Source organism: Leuresthes tenuis, unplaced genomic scaffold (assembly GCF_036924035.1).
Source record: "Leuresthes tenuis unplaced genomic scaffold, fLeuTen1.0.hap1 SCAF_2, whole genome shotgun sequence".
Taxonomy (NCBI): domain Eukaryota; kingdom Metazoa; phylum Chordata; class Actinopteri; order Atheriniformes; family Atherinopsidae; genus Leuresthes; species Leuresthes tenuis.
In genome coordinates this window covers 27,653,264-27,676,338 of record NW_027325356.1, presented here as the reverse complement: position 1 = coordinate 27,676,338, position 23,075 = coordinate 27,653,264, and the positions used below count along the sequence as shown (strand labels likewise).

The following is a 23,075-nucleotide window of genomic DNA, read 5'->3' as shown; positions in this document are numbered from 1 at the left end:
AAAGTTTACAAAGGAGCCACATGTGAAAACAAAAATGTGGATGCGTGGGAGTTACTTAAAATAATTACTTTTATTTAACAAAAATTTAAATGATCCTAAACACTATATAGAAAAATACAGAAAACTAAAATAGGAATGCATCCTATCAAATGAATCTAAGTGAAACTAAATTAATTCCAAAACATTAAACATAAGAGTGAACAAGAATAGACAAGGCTCAATCATCAGTGCAGCCTCAACTGATACAATATAACTTTTTTTTTTTTTGCTGACAGTTTTCTGAGGTCTTAATGAATTGTCAGTGACATTCTTTGGTCAAAATATCACAGGACAGCTCCTTTTCCGGCCGTGAATTTGCGTTTCTTTTCACATTGACCAGTTTTAGGGTGTTAAGTGAACCAGGTGAATCACTCACTCCACCTTGTCTCTGTCTCTTTTGAGATCTGTGGTACTCAATAACTCTTGAAAAAGGTTATTACAATATGACAGAATATAGAGGAAATAGAGAAAACCAAGCTCAAGCTACTACCAAGTCAAGTGAATATTTGACGAATACTTACATTACCACATATCAGTTCCATAAACATTAGGCTTCACTGTTGATCCATGAGTCAGTGTTTTGTTTAAATTATTAGAGGATTTCTTCTATTAGAGCTGTTGCTTGAATGGATGTCTTTTCACTGAAGGTAATGAATTTATATTTTAATGCGCAGCCACTGGTGGAGCATTTAATTACACATGGAAAAATGGCATTTCCGAACTCCTAATGGTCACAAAATTACTAAAGGTCAATTAGAAGTCAAATTCCCTAGTTTGGATGTAAAACATTAGACAAAGATCTGGTAAAGCTATATTACTCAATTTCTTTCTGAAGTAAACTAATAGTCAGACTAATAGTCTGAATAAGGTGCTTGTGCTTGAAATGTCACAACAACAACTAACATCCTATGCAGGAGCTCTTTGTGGTGTGGACCAATTTGTTTTTCTTTTCATCATGATTTCTACCATCCAGATCTGTTTTTCTTTCGTTATTCGTTTTAATCAAAAAGCATTAGATGACCTAAATCCATAGGCGTAGGAACTGGGGGGGACGTGTTCCCCCAATATTGGAGACAAGCGCATTTGTCCCACCCAATGATTTTATATCTGTCAGGTTTCCGATATGTGTCCCTCCCCCAATGTTAAACTCATTCCTACGCCATTGCCTAAATCCATGTCTCACCCTCATTTCTTTTTTTGCTGCTTAACATTAGGCTTGAGAAAATGCTGTCCAATTGAGTGCCATTATAACTAAGCAACCTACCTTCGACTTTATTGTGACATTTCCCCTTTCGGGGCAAGCAAACTAAACACAACTTACTCTCTTGACTGTAGCCAAATCATTAGGATGATGGTGGCCATGGTGAGCGCTATTGCCCCCGTTGAAGCTAACTGTTGATACTGTTAAGGTGCAGTACTACCTTGTTGTTTGTTGGAGAGTCAGCCATGAGTATTTACGATATATTGGGCTGTTATAGGTGCGTTATAAATACAATAATTTTTTTTTTAAATTTTATATAATGGTTGTTGACAGTATGGGTATAACACCTCATGCTGACATGACAGAAGAGGGTAGAGGTTGTATTTTCCCAAGATAAAAACCTCCACTATAATCGTTTGAATTGTTTTGTTCATTTAAGTTTTATGCCAGCAAATAAAATAAATATTTAATGAGTAATACCGTGAGGAAATTTCTTTGGCTTTTGTCGAGTTTTTTTTTTTTTGCCCTGAGCGTAAATGTTTTTCATGAAACGTAATCTGTCAGCGGTAGTTTTTCATGGGGGAATTTCTGTTTTGAAATGTGAGTGAAAAATGATTTATAAATGTCAATGTGTGGCAAACTAATTTGAGGGCAACAACCCCTCAGGTAGCCCTTTTGTACCATAGATCAGAGTGAATCTCTTGCCCTTAATTCCATTGAAGTGGATTAAGGTTTTCTCTCACTATGTCAACAATCAGTAACTCCAGTATATACATAAACTAAAATAAAACAGGCCTCATAAGGTGCGAGTTTGCTGTTCTGCAAACAAACAGACTCACATGCTGATTTCTCTTGTCATGCGATGAACGTTTGCTTTAATTATTGTTGCTGGTAAAGATGAGACAGCTTTGTGCAACTTACTTAGAAAATTGCCAACAGATGGCCCAAAACATTGCAGGCAATGACTCATCCATTTCAGCTTAAGGAAATTCTTGCTTCTGTGCTTAGAACATATTTTCTTTTTTACTTTTTGCTTTGTAATTCTGAGTAGCTGCAGTCATGTCCGGCCGTCTGGGCTCTGCAGAAAACTCTTAGATCGGAGGCGGCTGATCGGAAAAGGCATCTTTTTTTAGGCATCTTTATAGACTGAACATGTGACTTCATTTAAGCATCTCAATATCAGACAGCTGTTCCTGACAAATCCTGCAATAAAACAACCCTGGTTTGGTTTTGTGTGTTTTTTTAATTGTTGTTTATCATTATTTGATGTTCTGTGTTATAGCTGAGTACAAGACGTTGTGTCCTGGAGGAGAAGGCTTCAGACCAAACCCAATCAATGTCCTCTTGGAAGGTCAGACAGAGACACGCTATCAAGTGTACACACTTGAACACACCCACAATGCCACTAAGTGTTTCCTTTATTTCTGTGGCAGACATCAATGAGTGTCAAGAGCTGCCAGGCTTGTGCCAAGGAGGACGATGCATCAACACCTTTGGCAGTTTCCAGTGTGAATGTGAAAGAGGCTTTGCCCTCAACCCAGACACCAGAGTCTGTGAAGGTACTTAACATACGCATATGTTTCTATAGAGCCCCACATTCACACGAACACACAGGTAACCCATCCCTCCCGATCTCTTGCCCTGGGATGTTTCCGTGGGAAGGAAATTGAGTCCATCCGTTGAGGCCTTTGTTCAGAGACACACATTGGGTGGAAGGAAAAAGTTCTGAGAGCAAAAAGACAAAGAAATATAGGACCATGTATTCCCACTGCAGCTCAGTCTACCTCAATATGTGTCTGCTCTTTTTCCCGTCTATTACTAAACCAGCACAGCTCAGTCAGGACGATGAAGCAACTGAGTGCCTAATTGTCTAGAGGAGCGAGGCTCTGATGCGGTCAGTACATCGAGTCCCCGTCAGGTTGAGTCAGAGATGGAGATATAGGGGGGAAAAGATAAATATGAAGGGTGTTTAAAAAATAAAAACAGGCCCGGAGAGGAGAGCAGGAAGCTAAGATTTCGACAGTACATGTGGCTGGTGGCATTTTAATTGGTGTGTGTTTGTTGGCTGGAAAAGCGGATGTCTGCTCTGTGACGTTAGTGACTCCACTCAGTCTGTAGTCAATCAACTGTTGATATGTTAGTTGGGCAACAAGGAACAACACTGTGTTTTATATTTGGTTGTAACTTTGGTAGAGAGATTAAATTTATGTAATAGAGAAATAATAGAAACAAGCAGCGATGATTGGTGCCCAACTGATCGAGCTATTAGCACCCGTTAACCTTCTTTATCATGTGAAAACGAAAAAAGATTCCCATCAGTGGATTCAAAACTTGAACCTTTATATCCTAAAGAAGATGATTTCCTGATTGTGAAGTGGTTTTATATGTGCCTTTTCACAAGTTCAGGCTGCAATGTCATCGTGTGACACAACTCAAGATATCAGTGTCAGTGTGGTAATGCTACTGCTCCACTTTACAGCTTATATTATTACTGTTTGTAACAGGCACTGTTTTTTCCTTTGCTGGATGTGCCTGTATAAATGAATGAATAAAGGAAGAAAAAGCAGAATTTAAAGACTTTCTCACCTCTCCAGGCACCACAACATCACTTGTTTCAGATAATTGTAAAAATGTAAAACCTTGATTCATGCAGTTCAGTGGTCGTACCTCGAGAGGATTTGAAATCTTATCTTATAAGTTTCATGGTCCATTTTTTCACATTTCATCATTATCAACATCATCATCGCTTTGTAGACCCTTAATAATAGGAATCTATTAGAAATATTAAAATCATATGAATGGAAGATATTTGGGGATTATTCTACTCTTAGTTACAAATGCAATTTATCCAACTATGATTGGAGGAAGGACAGTGCCAGAAGTAGATGTGACTGAAAGAGCCATCTCTTCCTGTGTTAAGATATCAATGAGTGTGAACAACCAGGGATATGTGGCCCAGGCCAGTGCTACAACACCATCGGCAACTACACCTGTATCTGCCCTGTTGACTACATGCAAGTAAATGGAGGGAACAACTGCATGGGTAAGTCTGCACACTGTGCTTTAATGTCCATCGATTGGTAAAATGTTACCATCATGCATGTTTTTGTTTGCCTCGTTCTTTCCCATAAATGCACAGACATGAGGAAGAGCTACTGCTACAGGAACTTTTACTCAGAGAATGGGACATGTGATGGAGAGCTGACCTTCAACATGACCAAAAAGATGTGCTGCTGCTCCTACAACATTGGTCGTGCGTGGAACAAACCTTGTGAACAGTGTCCTGTTCCCAGCACTGGTAAGGTCTCATGAAAATGTTTATCCGTGTAGGAAGTTAAGAAACTAAAAACTACCTTTGACATGTTTACATTTTGTGTGCACTCAGATGAGTTTGCAGTCCTGTGCGGTAGTGAGAGACCAGGATATTACATCGACATCACCACTGGACGGGTTATTGGTAAGATTTTCCTGTTCAACAGTTTGTTTGATCAAATTGAAGGGTTTTTGTTTGACTTCTGTTTTAACCTCATCTCGTTGTCATGTGATAGATATTGATGAGTGCAGGGAAATCCCAGGAGTGTGTGAGAATGGAGTGTGCATCAACATGATTGGCAGCTTCAGGTGCGAGTGCCCCATTGGCTTCTTCTACAACGACAAGCTGCTGATCTGTGAAGGTAAGACCCACACTCACATTTCAGCCCGAATTAAAGTGAAGCTGAAAGTCCCCGCTGTCTCTAAACAAAGTTAGCAAATGTATTTGAACCAGGTGAGTCACTGTTATCAGTATGTGATTGTGTGTGAATATATCTACTCCGTTGTTTTCAGATATTGATGAGTGTCAGAATGGACCGGTGTGCCAGCAGAATGCAGACTGTCTGAACATGCCTGGAAGTTACCGCTGCGAGTGTAAATCTGGATATCGTTTCACCCCTACTGGACAGTGTCTAGGTAAGACTTTGTGGGTGCCCAGTTCAGCCATTTAAAGAGGTAAAATGTTCAAAATGTCAGCAGCACATTTACTATGTTAGTGTCAGTGTTCTTTCATCCTTCAGCTAATTAGTCAGCCCTCACAATGACCGTAGTAAACATTGCATAGATCAGATTAAAGAGAATATTTTAAAGAAGCAACCAAAAAACTGCTGTCCTCCATGAAAATGATTCTGAATTCTCTTGGTCTTTCTGTGGCCTCATGCTGTCTGGCTAGGTTATGTGAAATTCTTTGAACTGCGCTTCCCTGCCAGTGATATGCCAAAGATAAAGCACCAGAGGCTCCACAGTGACAGTCTGAGAAAGAATTTTTCATGGTGGGCTTGTTATTAGGGAGGAGAGAATGTGAAGCATGTGTTGAGCTGCTAAGCATGTGCTGCAGCGTATCTGAAACGTGTTGCTGTCAGTCTGGAGGGTCCTAACCGATAAGCAAATGTTAAATCAACATCCTGTTTTGTTTCCTGCTTTTCATGCAATTCCTAAGAGCAAAACAGACTTCAGTGAGTCTAAAATTGTGGCTGGGGATCAGAATGACCTGTAATAGCAACGTATTTCTGGCTTAAATTGAATGATAATTTCCATGGCTGTCATACTGGTCAGTTTCCTATCCTGTGTAGAAATAAATGTGCATTACTGACTGTAACTAATGACTATCTAATCAGTCTCTACGTTCACATTAACTTCTTATTTATTTATCAACTTTAATGGCACATTTGATCTATTCTTGACTATTTTGCACCATTTTGGAAGTATTTTTAGGATTGTATGAACTTATTTTTTTCACATGTATTGTAACACTTACAAATCACTTTCTATAGTGTTATGTGCAGGGTTGATCGTTTAACCTCAAACCCAGTACATATGACATACACAGCCAGCTTGGAAATATTTAAGCCTATCAAGGCGTCAGTGGGTCTAATAAGTAAATGTAAATATATCAATTCATTTTAGAGACATCAATGTAAAACCTCAGATCTTTCCTTTTCTTAGAGTTCAATAGGAGAGTTGTTACCACTTTTATGTCTGTGCTGGATTATGATGGTGTGTACTAGATTGTGCATTTCAAATACTCTCTTCCGCAAAGAATTTATGCTCAGCACCATTCTCCATTCAGACTCAAATATTGGCAGATTTTTTTATTGCACAGCGGTTATATTTCGTGTTATATTTAAATGGGCCACTTCCAATGTTTCATGGGTGGATCAAGGGGCAGCATCAGAGGGACATCTAAAATCTAATTGGTCCCTGAAGTGCCCATGTCCACTCAGTGGTGGCTTTACTCTTTACAGATGAGTAAAAGTTACAAACTGGGACTTTAACTGCTCCTCACAACTAAAGTGATGCTTTGTTTACTTGGATACACAGCAAAGAAAAAAATTCAAACTAGTGTTAATAGATTGCTTATACGTAAGAAACTGGTATTTCTGACAAAACATTGATTTAACTATTTCCAGTTTATTGTGAGGCAGCATGATGGTGTGCTCCATTTGAACTCCCAGGCGGAAAGAGGTGTGCATATTTTATTTATAAGTATACAAAAGTGCTTGAACAGGGAGCAATTTGCTAATTATATTCAAAGGTAGAACTTTGTTAAAATCTCAAATGGTAACCATTAGCAAACAATGAATGGCTGCCTGGTGAAATATAAGTCTTCCTTACTGAAATAAGAATTGTGCAAGAACTAGTTAGTCCCTCTTTTTTAAATGTGGCCCCAGTATGTTTTCTGACTTAGAATGAATTGGAGAGCTATTACTGTTTTGCTTGAAATCAGCCATAAAACCACTTTAACTCCTGTCCCCACCCCCCTTGAAAGGCCATGTCTGCTCTGATTGGTCAAAAATGCTGCCATGCAGGTAGCTCTTTTTCCTGTTTTTTCCTGACAATAGGCTGATTTGTCTCCAGATGTTATGACTGTACACCACTGCAGTTGTTATACATGGAATATTTGTCACAAAAGATATTCTTATATCTTCAGTTTGAATGTTTATTATGCTTTTCTTTGCTACTGTTTTTCATTCCTTCTGATTTTCAAATGTTTCAAATGTCACTACAACTGATGTAGCTGCTACCTGTCTCAGCCAGGACATTCTTTAGTCTCAAGTGTACAGTTTTCTTAGTTGAATAAAGGTTAAAAAAAAATTATATAAATTTTATTTATATAGAGACTAATAAACAAAGACATGATTGTCATGAGAAAAACAAGTTATTATTCTGGCAATTTGTATTTATCACTACAGGAAGCCAGAGAAGACTTAAGAACAACTCCCAAATTCTAAATTAGATATATTAACTATGTTTTACACAATTATACAAACGCATTTTTATTGTTTTTTCCCACTTTCAGATCGTAATGAGTGCATGGAAAACCCTGGTGTATGCAACCCTGGTCAGTGCATCGACACACTGGGGAGCTATCGTTGCCTCTGCCCCAATGGCTACAAAACAACTCGGGACAAGTCAATGTGTATTGGTAAGCTTTGTTGGTTCCTTTCTCTCTTGTTTCTCACCTGCTCATGTGAAACATGTAACTACTATCTGAGATAAAACGGTGGTGCTGCTTCCTGTTTTCAGACGTGGATGAGTGTGAGACACAACCCTGTGGCAACGGGACCTGTAAAAACACAGTGGGCTCCCACAACTGTCTGTGCTATCCTGGCTTTCAGAACTCACACAACGGCGACTGCATAGGTGAGTGCATCTGTAGATTCGAGTGAAGTTAAGAGAGGAAGTCAGGGAGCTGTCGGGTTTATTAATACGCTTTGGTGTTTGTGTTTCGATCAGATGTGGATGAGTGTTCGACGCAGAGGGGCTTGTGTCGTAACGGGCAGTGTTTGAACACTGTGGGCAGCTTCATCTGTCAGTGCAATGACGGTTATGAACTCACACTGGACGGCAGAACGTGTGTTGGTAAGAGCCTGTCATTTCTTTAGTTATTGTTTTTCCAAATGTAATTCACACAGTTTATGCTATATATCTCTTGTTTATTGCTTTTTGCCTCAGATATCAATGAATGTGCAGTGAATCCAAGCACATGCGGCGTTGGAACTTGTGAGAATATGGATGGCTCTTACAGGTGTATTTGCCCACCTGGCTACTATCTGCATGAGGAAACCTGTGAAGGTACGGCAGCTTTAGGCCAATTCTGTCTGCACTGTGGTCATAAACATGGGCCAAAACTTGAAAAATGAAAATTATAAGGGGTGAATTTGACTGCAGAGATCACAGACTTACATTCAAAACACTCTTGCAGATACATGCACTAATCTTAGCTTAGACTAGCTCTGCTTGGAAAAGAAAAAATCGACAACTCCTTCCCCTCACATACACCCCCCTTCTCCCTTTCACACGTGGGAATGGGCCCGAGCCAGGATGCCTGGATTGTTTATACAGTGGGACTGATGAAGAGATATTCGGCAGACTTCAACACATTCCTGCTTTGTCCTCTGTTCCTGGAAACAGGGAGGAATAGCAATGAATTGTGAGCAGCAGCTGTTAATTTTGATTAAAGAATACATGACGATGAGGATTCTCCAGATAAAATTTCCTTTTATCCAACCCTCTATTAGAGTAATTTAATTCTGCCTGAGTGCATTTGGATATTGGGATAGTCACTTACATTCAGCTAAGAAGACATAATCCCTGCAGTTCTAATGGTTGTTCTTGGGGAAAAAAGGGGAAATCTAATGTATTTTCATGGATTTGATCTGTAAATATGATGAGTGATGTTTTTCTTTGCATGTCAGATATTGATGAGTGCTCCCAGTCCCCTGAGATCTGTACATTTGGAACCTGCTCCAACACTGAAGGAAGCTTCACCTGCTTGTGCCCTGAAGGCTTCCAGCTCTCTGCTTCCGGACGCAGATGTTTAGGTAATTGTGAGCCTTTATATGGGTAGAGAAGAAGAGGAAAACAGAGTATGAATTTATAACATGAATTGACTCTACAGTAAAAAAAAAAGGGGAGGTTAAGTAGCAGGCAGTGGTGTTAGACTTTTCCAGCTCTTTCATGATAGCACACCATGTTCCAGCTGGTTCTGATGCTGCTGCCTTAACAGGGCCAAGGGTGGCTCTGAGCAGATCAGTTTTCCATTTCCTCACTTGTGTGTGTGCAGTTATGTACATACGTTTATGTATGTGTGTTTTTTGGTTGGGCGGGGCCGTGCTAAGTTTTCTGTTAGGGAGTTCCCTCTCCGAACACTGAAGTGATGACTTCATCAGTTCAGTGAGGCAGTTTACAATTTGCATTTCACTTTTTGCTGCAATCTCAGAAGTGCTCGAGTGAATGTTGGGGAATAAATGGGAGGAGCTGGGTGGAGAGTGAGCAGCATTGGCAATAAAGGAGCTCAAGGTCGAAGACAAAGCCCGTACCGCTGAGACAAACCTTCAGAAAAATCAGAAAACAGACGCCTTTTGTCTTTTTTCTGTTCACTTACATTGTTGATGATTTAAGTATCTCTTATTTATTCAGTTTATGTGTAACTTTAACAAACTTTCTCTATTTAGTAAAAGATATAGCGTATTACAGTGATAAGCCACAACACTAAAACTTCCTACCTGAAATTAGGTCAGTTGCTCATGTGTTGCCAGAGCACAGCACGGTTGTCCTGTGCTGGCTGACAGCAGGACGTTGGCAGTTGAACCTTTGCATCTTATGAACTTTGGGATGAAGCCTCAGTCAGTCATTGTTGTTCCACTAAGGCTTAGGTCAGCTTCAGACCCGCAGTGTGGCATGCGCGTTACGAGTGCAGAATGTAAAAAAATTCGGACTGAGATACACATCTGCTGTGTGATACACGTGTGTTAGCCATGGTTTGAGCTGCGTTACATCCAGAGTTTTGGGACAATGCTTCTTTTTCATGCATTTGCAAAATATGCAGCTAAAACATCTGTTGTTCTTCGTATTTAGCTGTTTATTATTGCTAATGTGTCGCAGACATTAGAATGTGTCGCAGACATTACAGTTTACGTGTTGAGATGATGATTGATGATGGGTTTTTTTAGCAATCACACTGGCCTTAAGTTACAACTAGGCTAATATTCTGCCTTCGTTTTTAGAATTATATGAACTATGGATTACTCAGAAGACTAAGCCTATTTTAAAATGACTGTGCAGGCAATAGATGTGCTGAAGCAGCATTGTGACAGAAAGGTCATTGTACACGCCACACTGCTCATGTGAGACAGGTTGGTACTTAAAATCAGCACGTTTGGCTCTTGACTGTGTTCCTTGAGCTGTTACTCAACCAGTTTTTCTTTATTGATCAACATATATGTGGGAAACACTTTGTCTTATGCAGAAATATGTCCGAATATCATTTGCCATTTTTTTATACAGCGTCAGCGGAATAGTTTATGATTTAAAGTTTTCGTTTTTAAGACCCTTACTCCAACACTATCCACACACACACAATTTCTTCTCTCTTGCCCCGAGAAGAGCTCACTTCAATTGAAGTGATGGATTACTACACATTTACTTTGCCAAGGAGAATTTAGGGTAATAAATCAAATTTGGTCAGTCTTTGAAGACGGACGCATTCAAAAGAGACAGCTAATTTTTGAGCATTTATTGATAGGAGATATTTGAGAAACATGAGAAGAGGAGAAGGGAGATTACATGCAACAAAGTAAATGGTATGTATCTTAACCACGCAGCTACCATGACTCTGATTAATGACATGTTTGTAATTCTAAAGCTGTAGTGGTTTTGCAAATCGGTCATTACCACTTCATAATTATGTACACACTTACAATGATAAGATTTTGGTCAGCATGTTCAGTGTTCATTTAATTTAAACCTAAAAATTAAAATAGTCTCATTTTACGCTATTTTTAAGCATCATACTTGATTCCTGGTTTAAAAAGCAGTGCCATCGACATGTTATGAGGGCATATTAAGAAAGCACAGTTTTGGAATCATATCTTTTCATTGGAAAAACTAACTTAATCGCTCGTAGATGGTGATGTGTGTGCGCTCATAAAACAGCTGTGCACAGAGCACTATCAATCTCCCGAACAGAATGGCTGACAAATCGGTTTTACGGCAGAAAGTAACATGACACTCTTTGACATTTTCCTCAAGATCCAGGTGTATCTGTATGTGATCTTTGCCTCTGAGCCAGGTGTGTGTGCAAGTGTATTTGATCTATGGTGGTCAAAAAGATTATTTGTGTTGAGTTCACTGAAGGCCAGTGCTAGCAGGAGAGCATGGCCATATGCTTCTCATTACAAGTAAGTGCCTGCCTAGTCCTGGAGGAAAAAGACAAACACAGATCCCTGAGAACGGATAATCAGCCTGTCTCGACCCTCACTGCAAATTCTTCAGGAAAAAATTATTATATTCATGAAAGAAAAATAGTTGTTTCCTTTAAATTGATATAAAGCAAAACACTTCTCTCTTTATCAAGGTTGTTAGCATGAGCGCTAACTTACAATAGATTCCTATTTAGCCCCCAAAACATGATTCTAACAATTCATTACCTTCATAAAAACTGTTAATTTAATGGATTTTAATATAAAATCCTTCTCCACATTGATCAGTCCTTACATCAAAAGGTGCGGTATGTCTAATTTATTATGCCATTATAATTGCACCTGTCAAGGGATTGGTTATATTATATATATAAACATCCAGGCAGTTCTTGAAGTTGATCATTTTTCTTTGGACAGACTTTGTCATGAGACAAATTGTGATGTCTAGCTGTGCGTACCCAGCGCCAGTGAAGGACAACCGCTAAAACCAGACAGAATCATGACCATTCGAGACACAGTGGCTGGTTATGTGGTTTGATATCACAGAAGAAATACAGGTGCACACAATGCTTGCTGCAATGCACCTACATTAGGCAAGTGAACGTCCAAAGACAACCACGAAGCTATTGAATAAGTTTAGCTTGAGATGACATGGAAGCAGGATGCCCTATGGGAAGATGACAGGCTAGCTCTGGCCAGTCTTCTGCTGGGAAATGTTAGGTCATGCAGTGCAAAGATAATGAAAGCCTATTCATTGCAGCTGCATTCCCTGACGGCAGCAGCCTCTTGACAGGTTAATGTTTTTGGGGAATATATGAAGAGTTCACAATGCTGACATGACTTTTAAATTCACTAAATCTCAGTCCATTCCAGCATCTGTGGTTTGTGCTGAAAAAAACAAGTTCAATCCATTCCAGCCCCTTTTCGCAACTTGCAGGACTTAAAAGGTCTGCTGCTATCATCTTAGTGGTAGGAACAACACAACTCGATCAGGGGTCTTGTGAAGTCAATGCCTTGACTGTTCAGAGCGATTTTGCTACTGGGAGAGCCATCTACATTATATTAGGCAGATTGTAGTAATGATGGGAATAAAATATCGTACTAACCAATGAAACTTGGGTCAAAAGTTTAACAAAAAAGACCAAAAGCTTTGTACTATGCTTTGTAATCAAGCATTCTTGGAGGTTAAGTTAATATTTGCTGTAATTCATTAACAATTTGATTTAGTGGTTACAAGTTCTTAAAATGAGAATAAATTTGGATGATGCTTAACAAACATGATAGTTATAAAAAAAAAAGTATAGTTATAAAATGCACAAATTTGTGTCAAACTAATCATCAGACAGACTTTAGTCTTAATTAGGATCGTTTTTAATGTTAAATAGTTCATTGTGGTAATAATTTCCCTTAAAAATCTTGCATGAATATTGTGTTCTAAAAAAAATAGCAGAAATTCAAAGTGATCCAGGCTCGTCTCAGTTTTCACCATTTTAGATTGTACCTTTACACAGTTATTGTACACAACCCCACGCACATTATTATACATATAAAACACCTAAAGAGCACACAGGATCTGTATAATGTAGAAGTTTACGTCAGTGTTTAAGTGTTTTTTTTACAAAAAATACAAAATTGAAGGTGTCACTTTGGCATCTTGGTGGTTTTGATTGGGATTTGTTGCAATTTTAAGTTTTATGAAAAAAATGTAGATAATTAGAATTTTCTGCCATTTAATTTTCAGTCATTAAATGGCTTGTTGATTGAGGGTAAAGATTTTCCAGGATCCTCGGTTGTATTTTGACAATAAGGTATTGGTATTTTTACATAAATACACTCCATTGGCTCTGTTCACTGCATTTATTCCCTGTATGTGTGTCTTCCTTCAGATATCCGCGTGAGCTACTGCTATACCAAGTTTGAAAATGGGCGCTGTCTGGCTCCAAAGCCCCAGAATACGTCAAAGGCAGAATGCTGCTGCACTGGAATGCCTGGTCAAGGCTGGGGAGACCCCTGTGAGATCTGCCCCAGCAAAGGAGAGGGTGTGTATTCTTTCCATCATGCAGCTACAAAATATATTCATTCACAAAATAATGCATATTATTCATTGGTATTTTTCACTCTTCTCATCTCTTGCTTCCAGAGAAGTATCGTGCTCTCTGTCCTATTGAGGGATATCAACGCGGGCAAGATGACCATCCAAAAGGTACATGTGCTGTTAACATGAAATCTACGCTGTCCTGTGTCTCTTGTATTTGTGGCATATTATTTGATGTTGTGTTTTAAATTGTAGATATTGATGAATGCCTCAATGATCCTTGCGCTAATGGCCAGTGCATCAACACGGACGGCTCCTTCCGTTGCGAGTGTCCCATGGGATACCGTCTGGATATAAGTGGAGTGACGTGTGAAGGTCAGTTTTTTCTGTTTTGCTGTCTTAATCTCTCTGTATCCTCATCTTCTTTCTATCTTAGCCCCTGTCATACTTTCTTTGATGTATTGAAATGGTTGATTTTTTTCATCCAACTTTTGTTTAACTCTCTTTACTGTAGACATAAATGAGTGTGACATCGGCAACCCTTGTGGCAATGGCACATGTACGAATGTCATCGGCGGGTTTGAGTGTGCATGCGATGACGGCTTTGAGCCTGGGCCAATGATGACCTGTGAAGGTATGTCAGACTGTGCCTGAAGTCCCACTCCTGTCAAACAGTCCTTTTTTACTTGTGACTTTCCATTCCCTGTCCAGACATCAATGAGTGCGCCCAGAATCCTCTACTCTGTGCTTTCCGCTGTGTTAACGTGGTGGGCTCCTACGAGTGTAAATGTCCCACAGGCTACGTGCTCCGCGAGGACAAGAGGATGTGTAAAGGTACCACAGTGAAATGACTCACTCATACACTCAGCTTTCTTGAGAATGGTCCAGTTACTGGGAAGTGTTGGTTGAAAAAAACTATGTACCTCAGACATATTGGCTCCATCTATAAAGTTACGTAACTCACTATCTTAGCGAGATCCTCAAGGGCTCTCTGTCTGGGGTGAACTTAAAACAGTCTGAAAACTGTTACCGGTCAAGCCACTGTTTACACCTCCACTCTCAGATAGCTTGGTCACCATAGCAACAGATGTATTTGGAGGGAAGCACTGAGACAGGAGGAACCTGTCAGTGTCTATAGCGTCACTGTTTACATTAGAGCTCCAAACAGACCACAAGTTCTCCCCACTACAGGCCTGTTAGCACTACAGAGCTTAGTGTTGGATTGGGCTGTTAGATTAAACTCTGGAGTGCTGTGCATGAGTGTCTGTGTTACATCACCAGTCAAATTGTATCACGTGCACATGTAGACTTCTTCAAACTTCTGGAAACTCCCTGTTTAAGTGTGCTTTTTGTCCTCCAGACCAGAATGAGTGTGAGGATGGTATAGACGACTGTGCCAGCAGGGGCATGACCTGCAAGAACCTGATCGGTACATACATGTGCATCTGTTCGCCTGGATACACACGCCAGCCCAATGGAGAGGGTTGCATGGGTAATCATGATATTGTCCTCATTTTAATTTAAAAGAAGAATTGTTTTGATCCACTTTTGTCTAGAAAATCTTTTGTTAATTCTACACCTACACCTTAATACCTGATTAAGAAGCAGGTGCCTTAAATAAAACATAGGGAAGACTTCTGCACGTCGACTGGCTTACTGCCGAAGTCCTATATACAACCTTTCAGTCTATCCAAACTCCATTTGGTATATCCAGGACCAGACTGGGAGCAAAATTCAGTCCTTGCATTTTTCGTTCATATCGGCCTCATTTTTCCTAAGTTGTGCAACAGTGAACAAAGCAATTTTTATTAAAACAATAGTCTATCATGTTGGACAATGCTGCCGTTGTTTCAGAGACACAAGACTTATAAGTGGTGTGTGGATGTCACTGATGGCTTAGCAAAGTTCCAGGATAAATAATCGTCCTTTTCCCAAAGCGAAGGGACTGGACACAGCAGCAGAGGGGTGACTCCATACAGTAGGAAAGATATCACCTGTGAGGTCATCTACCTACTTGTCCTAATTAGATTTTAGCATAAATTTAGACAGTGTTTGAGTCCAAACTCAGAAGACAGAAACCCATACGGATATTCTGAATTCCTCCCTTTTTTGGCTTGATTCTACTCAGATGTTATGCTCATATAGGAGTTGTGTGATGTGTGAGCTCCTTGGATGAACTTTCACCTCAGGTTCATTTATCTAAGTTTGACATACAGCAGAAAATCCTGTTTGATGAATATGTTGGTGTCATCCCTTCACTGTCTGTGTGTGTATGCCTTAGACCTGAATGAGTGTACAGCCAAACCAGGAATCTGCAAGAATGGCCGCTGTGAGAACACAGTTGGAAGTTACCGGTGCAGATGTGATCAAGGATTCATTGCTAATCCCACACAGACAGAATGTATTGGTATGTATATTCTTTTCAATTGACTATATATGTATTTTATTTTTTACTTTGATCGGCCTCATTTTAGTTTCGTGTGAGCTTTTACCCATCTGTTGTATTCTCACTGCTTCTTTACTTGGGTTAAATGCAGTTTGTTTAGGGGTGTGTGGGGGGTTTGTATGAAGTCAGCCCATCTAACTGAGTGAAAAATACTTTTTTTCCCTCGGTCAGAATTAAACTTTTCAATGACAAAGAGCACTGTCTGCTTCTATCAAGACAGCCAGTGAAATGATTTCCTCCCTTGTCTGAATATTTACCTCTTGACAGCTGTGATGTGCTGAGCTCTCTGAGAAAACCTCCAGGGAGACTTTGTAAACCTTGTGGTTCTTTGGCTATCTTATTCCTCACAGACAGTAGTGATAGAACCGTGTGGGTTATCTTTCTTCGTCTGGTGTGTGGGGCCAGGTCCTGTCTGGGTGGTATCGTCTGCTTCGCTCAGGCTCTTTCGTTTGCCCCTAACATCCTTTTGCTTGTGTTCCTCTTGCCTTCCAGATAACCGTGAAGGGTTCTGTTTCACCGAGGTTCTGACCACCCTGTGCCAGATGACTTCTAGTAACAGGAACTTGGTGACCAAGTCGGAGTGTTGCTGTGATGGAGGTAGAGGTTGGGGTACCAACTGTGAACTCTGCCCTCTGCCAGGCACCACCCAGTACAAGAAGATGTGTCCATTGGGACCTGGGTACACCACTGACGGCAGAGGTATTGCGATTAAACTACACATTAAATTTAAAATGTGAAAAGTTCTATATATCTATATAAGTTTTAACTTGATTCAGCTAAAAACCACAAGTCATGCATACTTAACATGAAGGTTTGTGCTTCCAAACTAACTACTAAAACTAACCTGGAGGAAAGCATCCCATTTTGTTGGTTATATCAGCTGATTGTGCCCAGAAGACAACAGTCCAACATAAATGTCATAAAAATAAAACCTAGATGTTTTTGCATTTAAATATTCCTGTTAATGTCAGTCTGATGGGATTATCAGACTACTCCTTTGCCATTATAGTATACCCTGACAAAAAGTAAAGAAGTAAACTGCTTGTTTCTACCTGAAAAATACCGCAGGGCGTGGACTTTTTAAGCTTTGTAAAAAATATGTCAGCAGCAAAGTGGAGGCAAGAAACTGCCTGTGTGGTCCTATAAAATTACAAGAGGTGAGCATTACAGCAGATAACAGATGGTTGGTGCTGGTTGTGTTGAAATCACCTGCAAAGCAATTATTTTTACTTTGCTGGTAAAAATCACTGCTTTTATACTTGAGATGTTACTGATGAATAAGGTTGTATAGAGCTATTATTCACTTTTAAAATCCAGCTATTGGCAGAATTATTTCCTAAAAGGAACTAAACATACGCTGTTATTCCATCTCAGGAAACTGACCAGTATTTAGGCTGTGATAACTTTATCTGGGGCCGACTTTTCTTGTTTCCATCCAGACATCGATGAGTGTCGTGTGATGGGAAACCTTTGCAAGAATGGTCAGTGCATCAACACCTTGGGCTCCTATAACTGCGTCTGCAAAACTGGCTATACTACAGACATCACCAGCACACGGTGTGTGGGTAAGGCTGAAATTCACCTCTATTATTTACACTTTATGGACTCTTCTCCTGCCTCCTGTTCTCATTCCTGCTGTCTAGTAAAGAGCTGAAAGTATGTGGGTGGACTGCCCACACTCTCCTCTGAAAAATGCAGCCCAGGTCTGTCTATCTCATCATCTCCCCTTATGGAATTGCTGGCTACAGGATTCAAGATCTGTCTCTCTCTGTCTTTTATGATTTTGTCTCACGCTCACTCGCTAGATGTGGATGAGTGCATACAGGCACCAAAGCCATGTAACTTCATCTGTAAGAACACAGAAGGAAGCTACCTCTGTTCCTGTCCCCGAGGATACATCCTGCAGGAAGATGGAAAGAGCTGCAGAGGTGACATGCAAAACTCAAACACAAAGTACAGAACCTCTAAATAGTCAGAATTAGTCCACATTAAGCCTTGTACTTTGTAGGCTGGGTAAACTAATCGACGTGCTCTTCTTGCATGTGCACGTTTGCTCATGAACATGTACCCAGTGTCCAGGCTTTGTGACACACTGCATCTGTCTGTGTGTTTGTTTATCAAGCTTCCTTACAGGTCTAAACAAGCATACTCATGGTGTTCAGTTTTTGAGGGCCTCTTTCATCTTTATTTACCATAGCTTTAGTTCCCCCCTCTACAGTACCCCCTCTGTGTGTCCACTGTCTGGTACATTTGCAGTTCATTTGTAGGTCAGTGACTTTACAAGGACTGGAATTTTAACTCGCACAGGAGCAGCCTTTATACGCTCGAGTCCAATTGCAGTATCTTGAATGCATTATTTAAACTTCTGAGCTTTTCTGAAAACATGTATTTTATGCTGTGAAACTTCTCATTTTCAGATCTGGATGAGTGTTCAACCAAACAGCACAACTGTCAGTTCTTATGTTTTAACACCATCGGTGGCTTCACCTGCAAATGTCCTCCTGGCTTCACCCAGCATCACACTGCCTGCATTGGTAAATACACACTCATACATGCAAAATACAGATAGACTGAATAGCCAATGTTTTGTAATCTGTTTTTTTTTTTAAGACGCCTATGTGTTAATTCAGACTATACTCTTACATTATACACTCTTTGCATTATGCAGACACAATTTAGTCTCTCACAGTGTAATTTCTTGTAGCATCTTCCAGCCCAGCTCATAATAGACCACTAAAGCACCCTCTACCATTATGAACTTAGTGTTAATGGACTCCGGCTGACATCACACTGATCTTATTAGGCGAGACTAGGTTGATATTCTGGTCGCTGAGCTATGTTTTGTTATGGAACATTGCAGAAGATCGCCATGACAGCCGCATGCTTTTTTTTTTTTAATTGGCCATAAAGCAGCTCCCATGACCTCATGACGAATCAAAGACAGGGAACCCTCAGTTTTGACTGTAGGAGTGACCTCAGGCATATGACACACAGTAGGTGTGGATGTGTTAGTAATGCACAAGTAATGAGATCAGAAAAACACGGGTGTGACATGAAACCCTTGTTCAAATCATACCTTGATAAAAACTGCTGTTGTACCGAAGTATGACACAAGTGTAACCTGAAGAACCTCAAACCCCTTCAGGACAAATCCTTTTTAGAAAAGAAATGTGGATTCTAATCAAGTTTAATACTGTCTTTGGTATCTGTTTTATTACTGGTTACCAATTCATTTTTCTTGAAAGCAGTAAGTGCTTTTCACTTTGATTGCTTGGTGGTAATTTGGGAAAGTAGATGCTCACTCTATGCTTTTTAACACTATCTCCTGTGTGTGGACTGTTTCACCAAATGGAGTTTTAGTTGGGAACATATCAGAGGACTTATAAAACCTCAACCATCTGTGAAAAGACCTGGGCTTGCACTTTTACCAGCTGAGATTTAGAGATCGCATTCTTCTCTGCTTTGATTTTTGTTCTGTAACAGCTTTAACAGCACGATTGTGTTCAGATTTTTCCTGATTCCAGTCAAAACAATCAAACATGTTGGTCAAAATAATTTCCTTAAGGTTCACTTACTGCCTTCTCCCTGAAAAGAAAAAAGTAAATTGATGTGGACTTTTTTCAAACTAATATTCCCGAGGATGAACTTTCACACTCAAGTGTTACCTCCTCTGGTTTGAGTTAGTTGTGCCAAAAGTCCATGGTGATCTGCCCCAGTTTTTGAGAGGGACAGCATACATTTTAAAGTGATTCAGCACATTCAAATCAGGGTCATGAGCAGCTTTTATATCATGTTTCCAGATTTACAGCAGTCTGAACCTTCCCTCCTCTCTATGTAGACAATAATGAATGTGCAACAGACGCCAATATGTGCGGCTCCAACGGTGTCTGCCAGAACACTCCCGGGAGCTTCAATTGCGATTGCCAGCGGGGATTCTCATTAGATCTCGGTGGACAAACTTGTGAAGGTTTGAAAACAATTGATACCAAACGCAGTATCAGCTGATTCATAACTGAATAAAGACTCTTTCAGCCATTTTGTTCTGTGTTTGTCTCTAATAGATATGGATGAGTGTGATGGAGAACACAGGTGTCAGCATGGCTGTCAGAACTTGGTGGGTGGATACAGGTGCAGCTGTCCACAAGGCTACCTGCAGCACTACCAATGGAACCAGTGTGTTGGTGAGTACTGTTCTTTTTATCAGTAAATATAAAAATTCTTGCCTTTTGGGACCTCTAATGACCTGATTGCTAAAATATGTACCATGCAGCCTTTGCAGTTACAGGCTAGAGTGAGGCTTGGAGCATTTGTCCATCCTTTATCCCTTTTCTGACACTCTTACAGTGTAATATAAAAATTACCAAATGTTTTTCCTTTATCTGTAGAAGTTCCAAACATTCCCTTACTCTTACAAGAAAAGGAGAAAAACAAATGCTCGCTCCGTGTATTTGCTAAAACATTTTATCTTTGGGTCACAAGAGGCTGAAATGTTTCTCTCTAATTTCAAAAGAAAAACAGTAGTAACAGTATGTTTAGATTTGAAAAGTTTTAGTAATTGTGCCCTTTATTTTATTCTGAATTTCCACATATTTACAACATTCTGGGAAGACTTTCCCAGAAAGCCCTTAACCCCTTGTTTGTTTACTTCCTGTGACCTAGATGAGAACGAGTGTCTGAACAGCCAGATCTGTGGAGGAGCATCATGCCACAACACCCTGGGGAGTTTCCGCTGCCTCTGCCCCACCGGCTTCAACTTCGAGCAGAACAGCGGAGGCTGCGCGGACATCAATGAGTGCTCCACCAGCCAGAACCCCTGCAAGTTTGGCTGCTCAAACACAGACGGGGGATACCTCTGTGGATGTCCACCTGGATATTTCCGTGCAGGACAAGGGTATGAGAGTTGCTTCATGTCAAAGGTGCACACATGTTGATTTAGTGTGCTTATGGCCTTTTGTTTTTGTTTTAGGCACTGTGTCACAGGTTTGGGCTTTACAAGCAACGGACAGGGAGGTGAGGTGGATGATAATTCACTCTCACCCGAAGCCTGCTATGAATGTAAGATCAACGGTTACCCCAAGAAGGGACGCAAGCGTCGCAGCACCAACTCAACACAAGAGGAACCTCTGGAAGACATGCAGGTAATCTGCATAAGAAAGCTGTTGCTACCACTGAGGTCACAGAAGGATGATCATATCTACTTCTTAAATAGAAATTCAGGGTCATAACAATCAGTTAAAAACATAAACAAGGGAGCTTGTTTTATCTAGTTCCTGTAGTTTTTAACTTCTTTTACGAAAGCCTGGCTGCTTTTAGTCTAAAAAGATAAATTAGTGACTACTTCGGTATTTCTTTTTATATGTTAATTTCTTGCAATGTGAGAAAGGCCTTGTAACAGGATTTAGAACCTCAGAAATCAGCCACTCAGAGTTTATCAGCTAAATTCACACGGACAACTTCTTCTTTCTTCAGCTTACTGAAGAGGAGAAGGTCAGCCTGGCCAGTGTGGACATCGAAGACACTCTTCAGTTCCACCTGAACATCAGCGACCTCAGTAATCGTGACCACATCCTTGAATTCACGCCGGCCTTATCCACACTCAGCGACCATGTGCGCTACAGCATCGACTACGGAAACGAGGAAGGCTACTTCAAAATCAACCAGAGGGAGGGTGTCAGCTACCTGCATTTGATTAAGAAGAAGGCCCTCCTGCCAGGGGCGTACTTCCTTCAGATCAGCGGTGTGCCCCTCTACAGGAAGAAGCAGTTGGCTGAGCTGGAGGACCAACATGATAAAGACTACCTCACAGGACAGCTGGGAGACATACTGAAGATGAGGGTGCAGCTCATCCTCCATTAACCATCACATGACTGAAAGAGGCAGATGTTGCCAGCAGCTGCTGATCCAGGGTCAGACTCACACTCCCCAGAAGGCCAAACATTTCTGACTCTGGGTCAGTAGTTAGGTGCAACCTCTACTTTTCCTAACAGTGAGAGAAGAGCTCACCACCAAAGAGACAAGAAGGGGGTTGGGGGGAGGGACTGCATCATTTGATTACCAAAGATGATTCTACATATCATAGATACAGTTTCTGTGGAAAATGTCAGCTGAGTGAGGCGATATTTCAGTCAAATGAAACACATATTGCCTTGACACACAACTCCAGCTGTGTTTAAAGCACTATTGAGGGTGTGAATAGGTTTTTAATTTAGGGTTTAATGTTGTATAATGATATGTGGAATCAGATGCCTCTTTGAAGGGCATGTGGGCTGCAGATAGCTCTATGGGCTGAGTTTGTTTAAAACTCATCTTAAGTGGAGGAAAATAAGGTTGAGTCACAATAGTCTGAAATACATTCATTTCCTCCCCTCGAGTCAGTGACTGACCAAACCTGGGCACATGGAAGTTGTCACATTTCTCTTTCGCCAGACAGTTATTCAGTGAAGATGACAAAGATTGAGAATGTTTAGGAGAGGAAAGGAACCCACTATGGACTATTGAGATGTAGCCATGTCTGAGCTTGAATGACTCCTACTGCATATTTTAACTATGCTTTTCCATTTTTCCTACTGATAGAATAATTCATATCTACTGGTGCTAGCAACACATTCACATAGACTTCTGAATGCACTGCACTACTATACAAAACTCAGTAGTCAACAAGAAGCCCATCGGTCATTCTGAAGATTTCATGTCCTTGCAGCTGCAACAGCTAGCGTCAAAGCCTGTCTGCTCTCCTCTATACTACATGTAAATTGTGTTTATACTGTAATAATCAATGCCACTTTTAATCTATGAAGCATTTGTAAACTAGAGGAAGCCCCTGGAATAGAGGGGGGGTTGTAATGGTGCTTATAATGACCAACTACTTCCTTCGTAAACTGTGTATACATACACACCTGTGCACACACGTACACACACACACAAACACATTTGATGATGCCAAACCTGGGCCTTCATGATTATGCACTGAGGTCTTCGTGGCCACACATTCTCTCACAAGTAAAATCAGTGCTGCATTGCCACGACCAGCCTGACACCAGTCTGTGTTCCCTGTTCACATCCGTGAGGGTTTAGTTGTAAATTCACAATAAAAACATATTTTTGGTGTACATGTACTCA

The 23,075-nt window shown here is 40.4% G+C and overlaps 1 protein-coding gene across 1 annotated transcript in view; it reads left to right on the top strand.

Annotated features, from left to right (window-relative positions):
• Positions 1-23,071, top strand: part of fbn1 (fibrillin 1) — a 72,052-nt gene extending 48,981 nt beyond the window's left edge. Inside the window, exons 39-66 of the mRNA XM_072380916.1 lie at positions 2,523-2,591; positions 2,674-2,799; positions 4,161-4,283; positions 4,380-4,538; positions 4,626-4,697; positions 4,789-4,914; positions 5,066-5,188; positions 7,572-7,697; positions 7,799-7,915; positions 8,009-8,134; positions 8,228-8,347; positions 8,971-9,096; positions 13,362-13,514; positions 13,616-13,678; positions 13,766-13,885; positions 14,025-14,144; positions 14,222-14,344; positions 14,871-15,002; positions 15,792-15,917; positions 16,449-16,655; positions 17,396-17,521; positions 17,762-17,884; positions 18,374-18,490; positions 19,795-19,923; positions 20,018-20,137; positions 20,616-20,847; positions 20,923-21,094; positions 21,426-23,071. Coding sequence (XP_072237017.1) covers positions 2,523-2,591; positions 2,674-2,799; positions 4,161-4,283; positions 4,380-4,538; positions 4,626-4,697; positions 4,789-4,914; positions 5,066-5,188; positions 7,572-7,697; positions 7,799-7,915; positions 8,009-8,134; positions 8,228-8,347; positions 8,971-9,096; positions 13,362-13,514; positions 13,616-13,678; positions 13,766-13,885; positions 14,025-14,144; positions 14,222-14,344; positions 14,871-15,002; positions 15,792-15,917; positions 16,449-16,655; positions 17,396-17,521; positions 17,762-17,884; positions 18,374-18,490; positions 19,795-19,923; positions 20,018-20,137; positions 20,616-20,847; positions 20,923-21,094; positions 21,426-21,812 — 3,863 coding nt within the window. The 3' untranslated portion in view covers positions 21,813-23,071. The remainder of the gene's footprint in view (positions 1-2,522; positions 2,592-2,673; positions 2,800-4,160; positions 4,284-4,379; positions 4,539-4,625; positions 4,698-4,788; positions 4,915-5,065; positions 5,189-7,571; positions 7,698-7,798; positions 7,916-8,008; positions 8,135-8,227; positions 8,348-8,970; positions 9,097-13,361; positions 13,515-13,615; positions 13,679-13,765; positions 13,886-14,024; positions 14,145-14,221; positions 14,345-14,870; positions 15,003-15,791; positions 15,918-16,448; positions 16,656-17,395; positions 17,522-17,761; positions 17,885-18,373; positions 18,491-19,794; positions 19,924-20,017; positions 20,138-20,615; positions 20,848-20,922; positions 21,095-21,425) is intronic.
• The last annotated feature ends 4 nt before the right edge of the window (positions 23,072-23,075 follow it).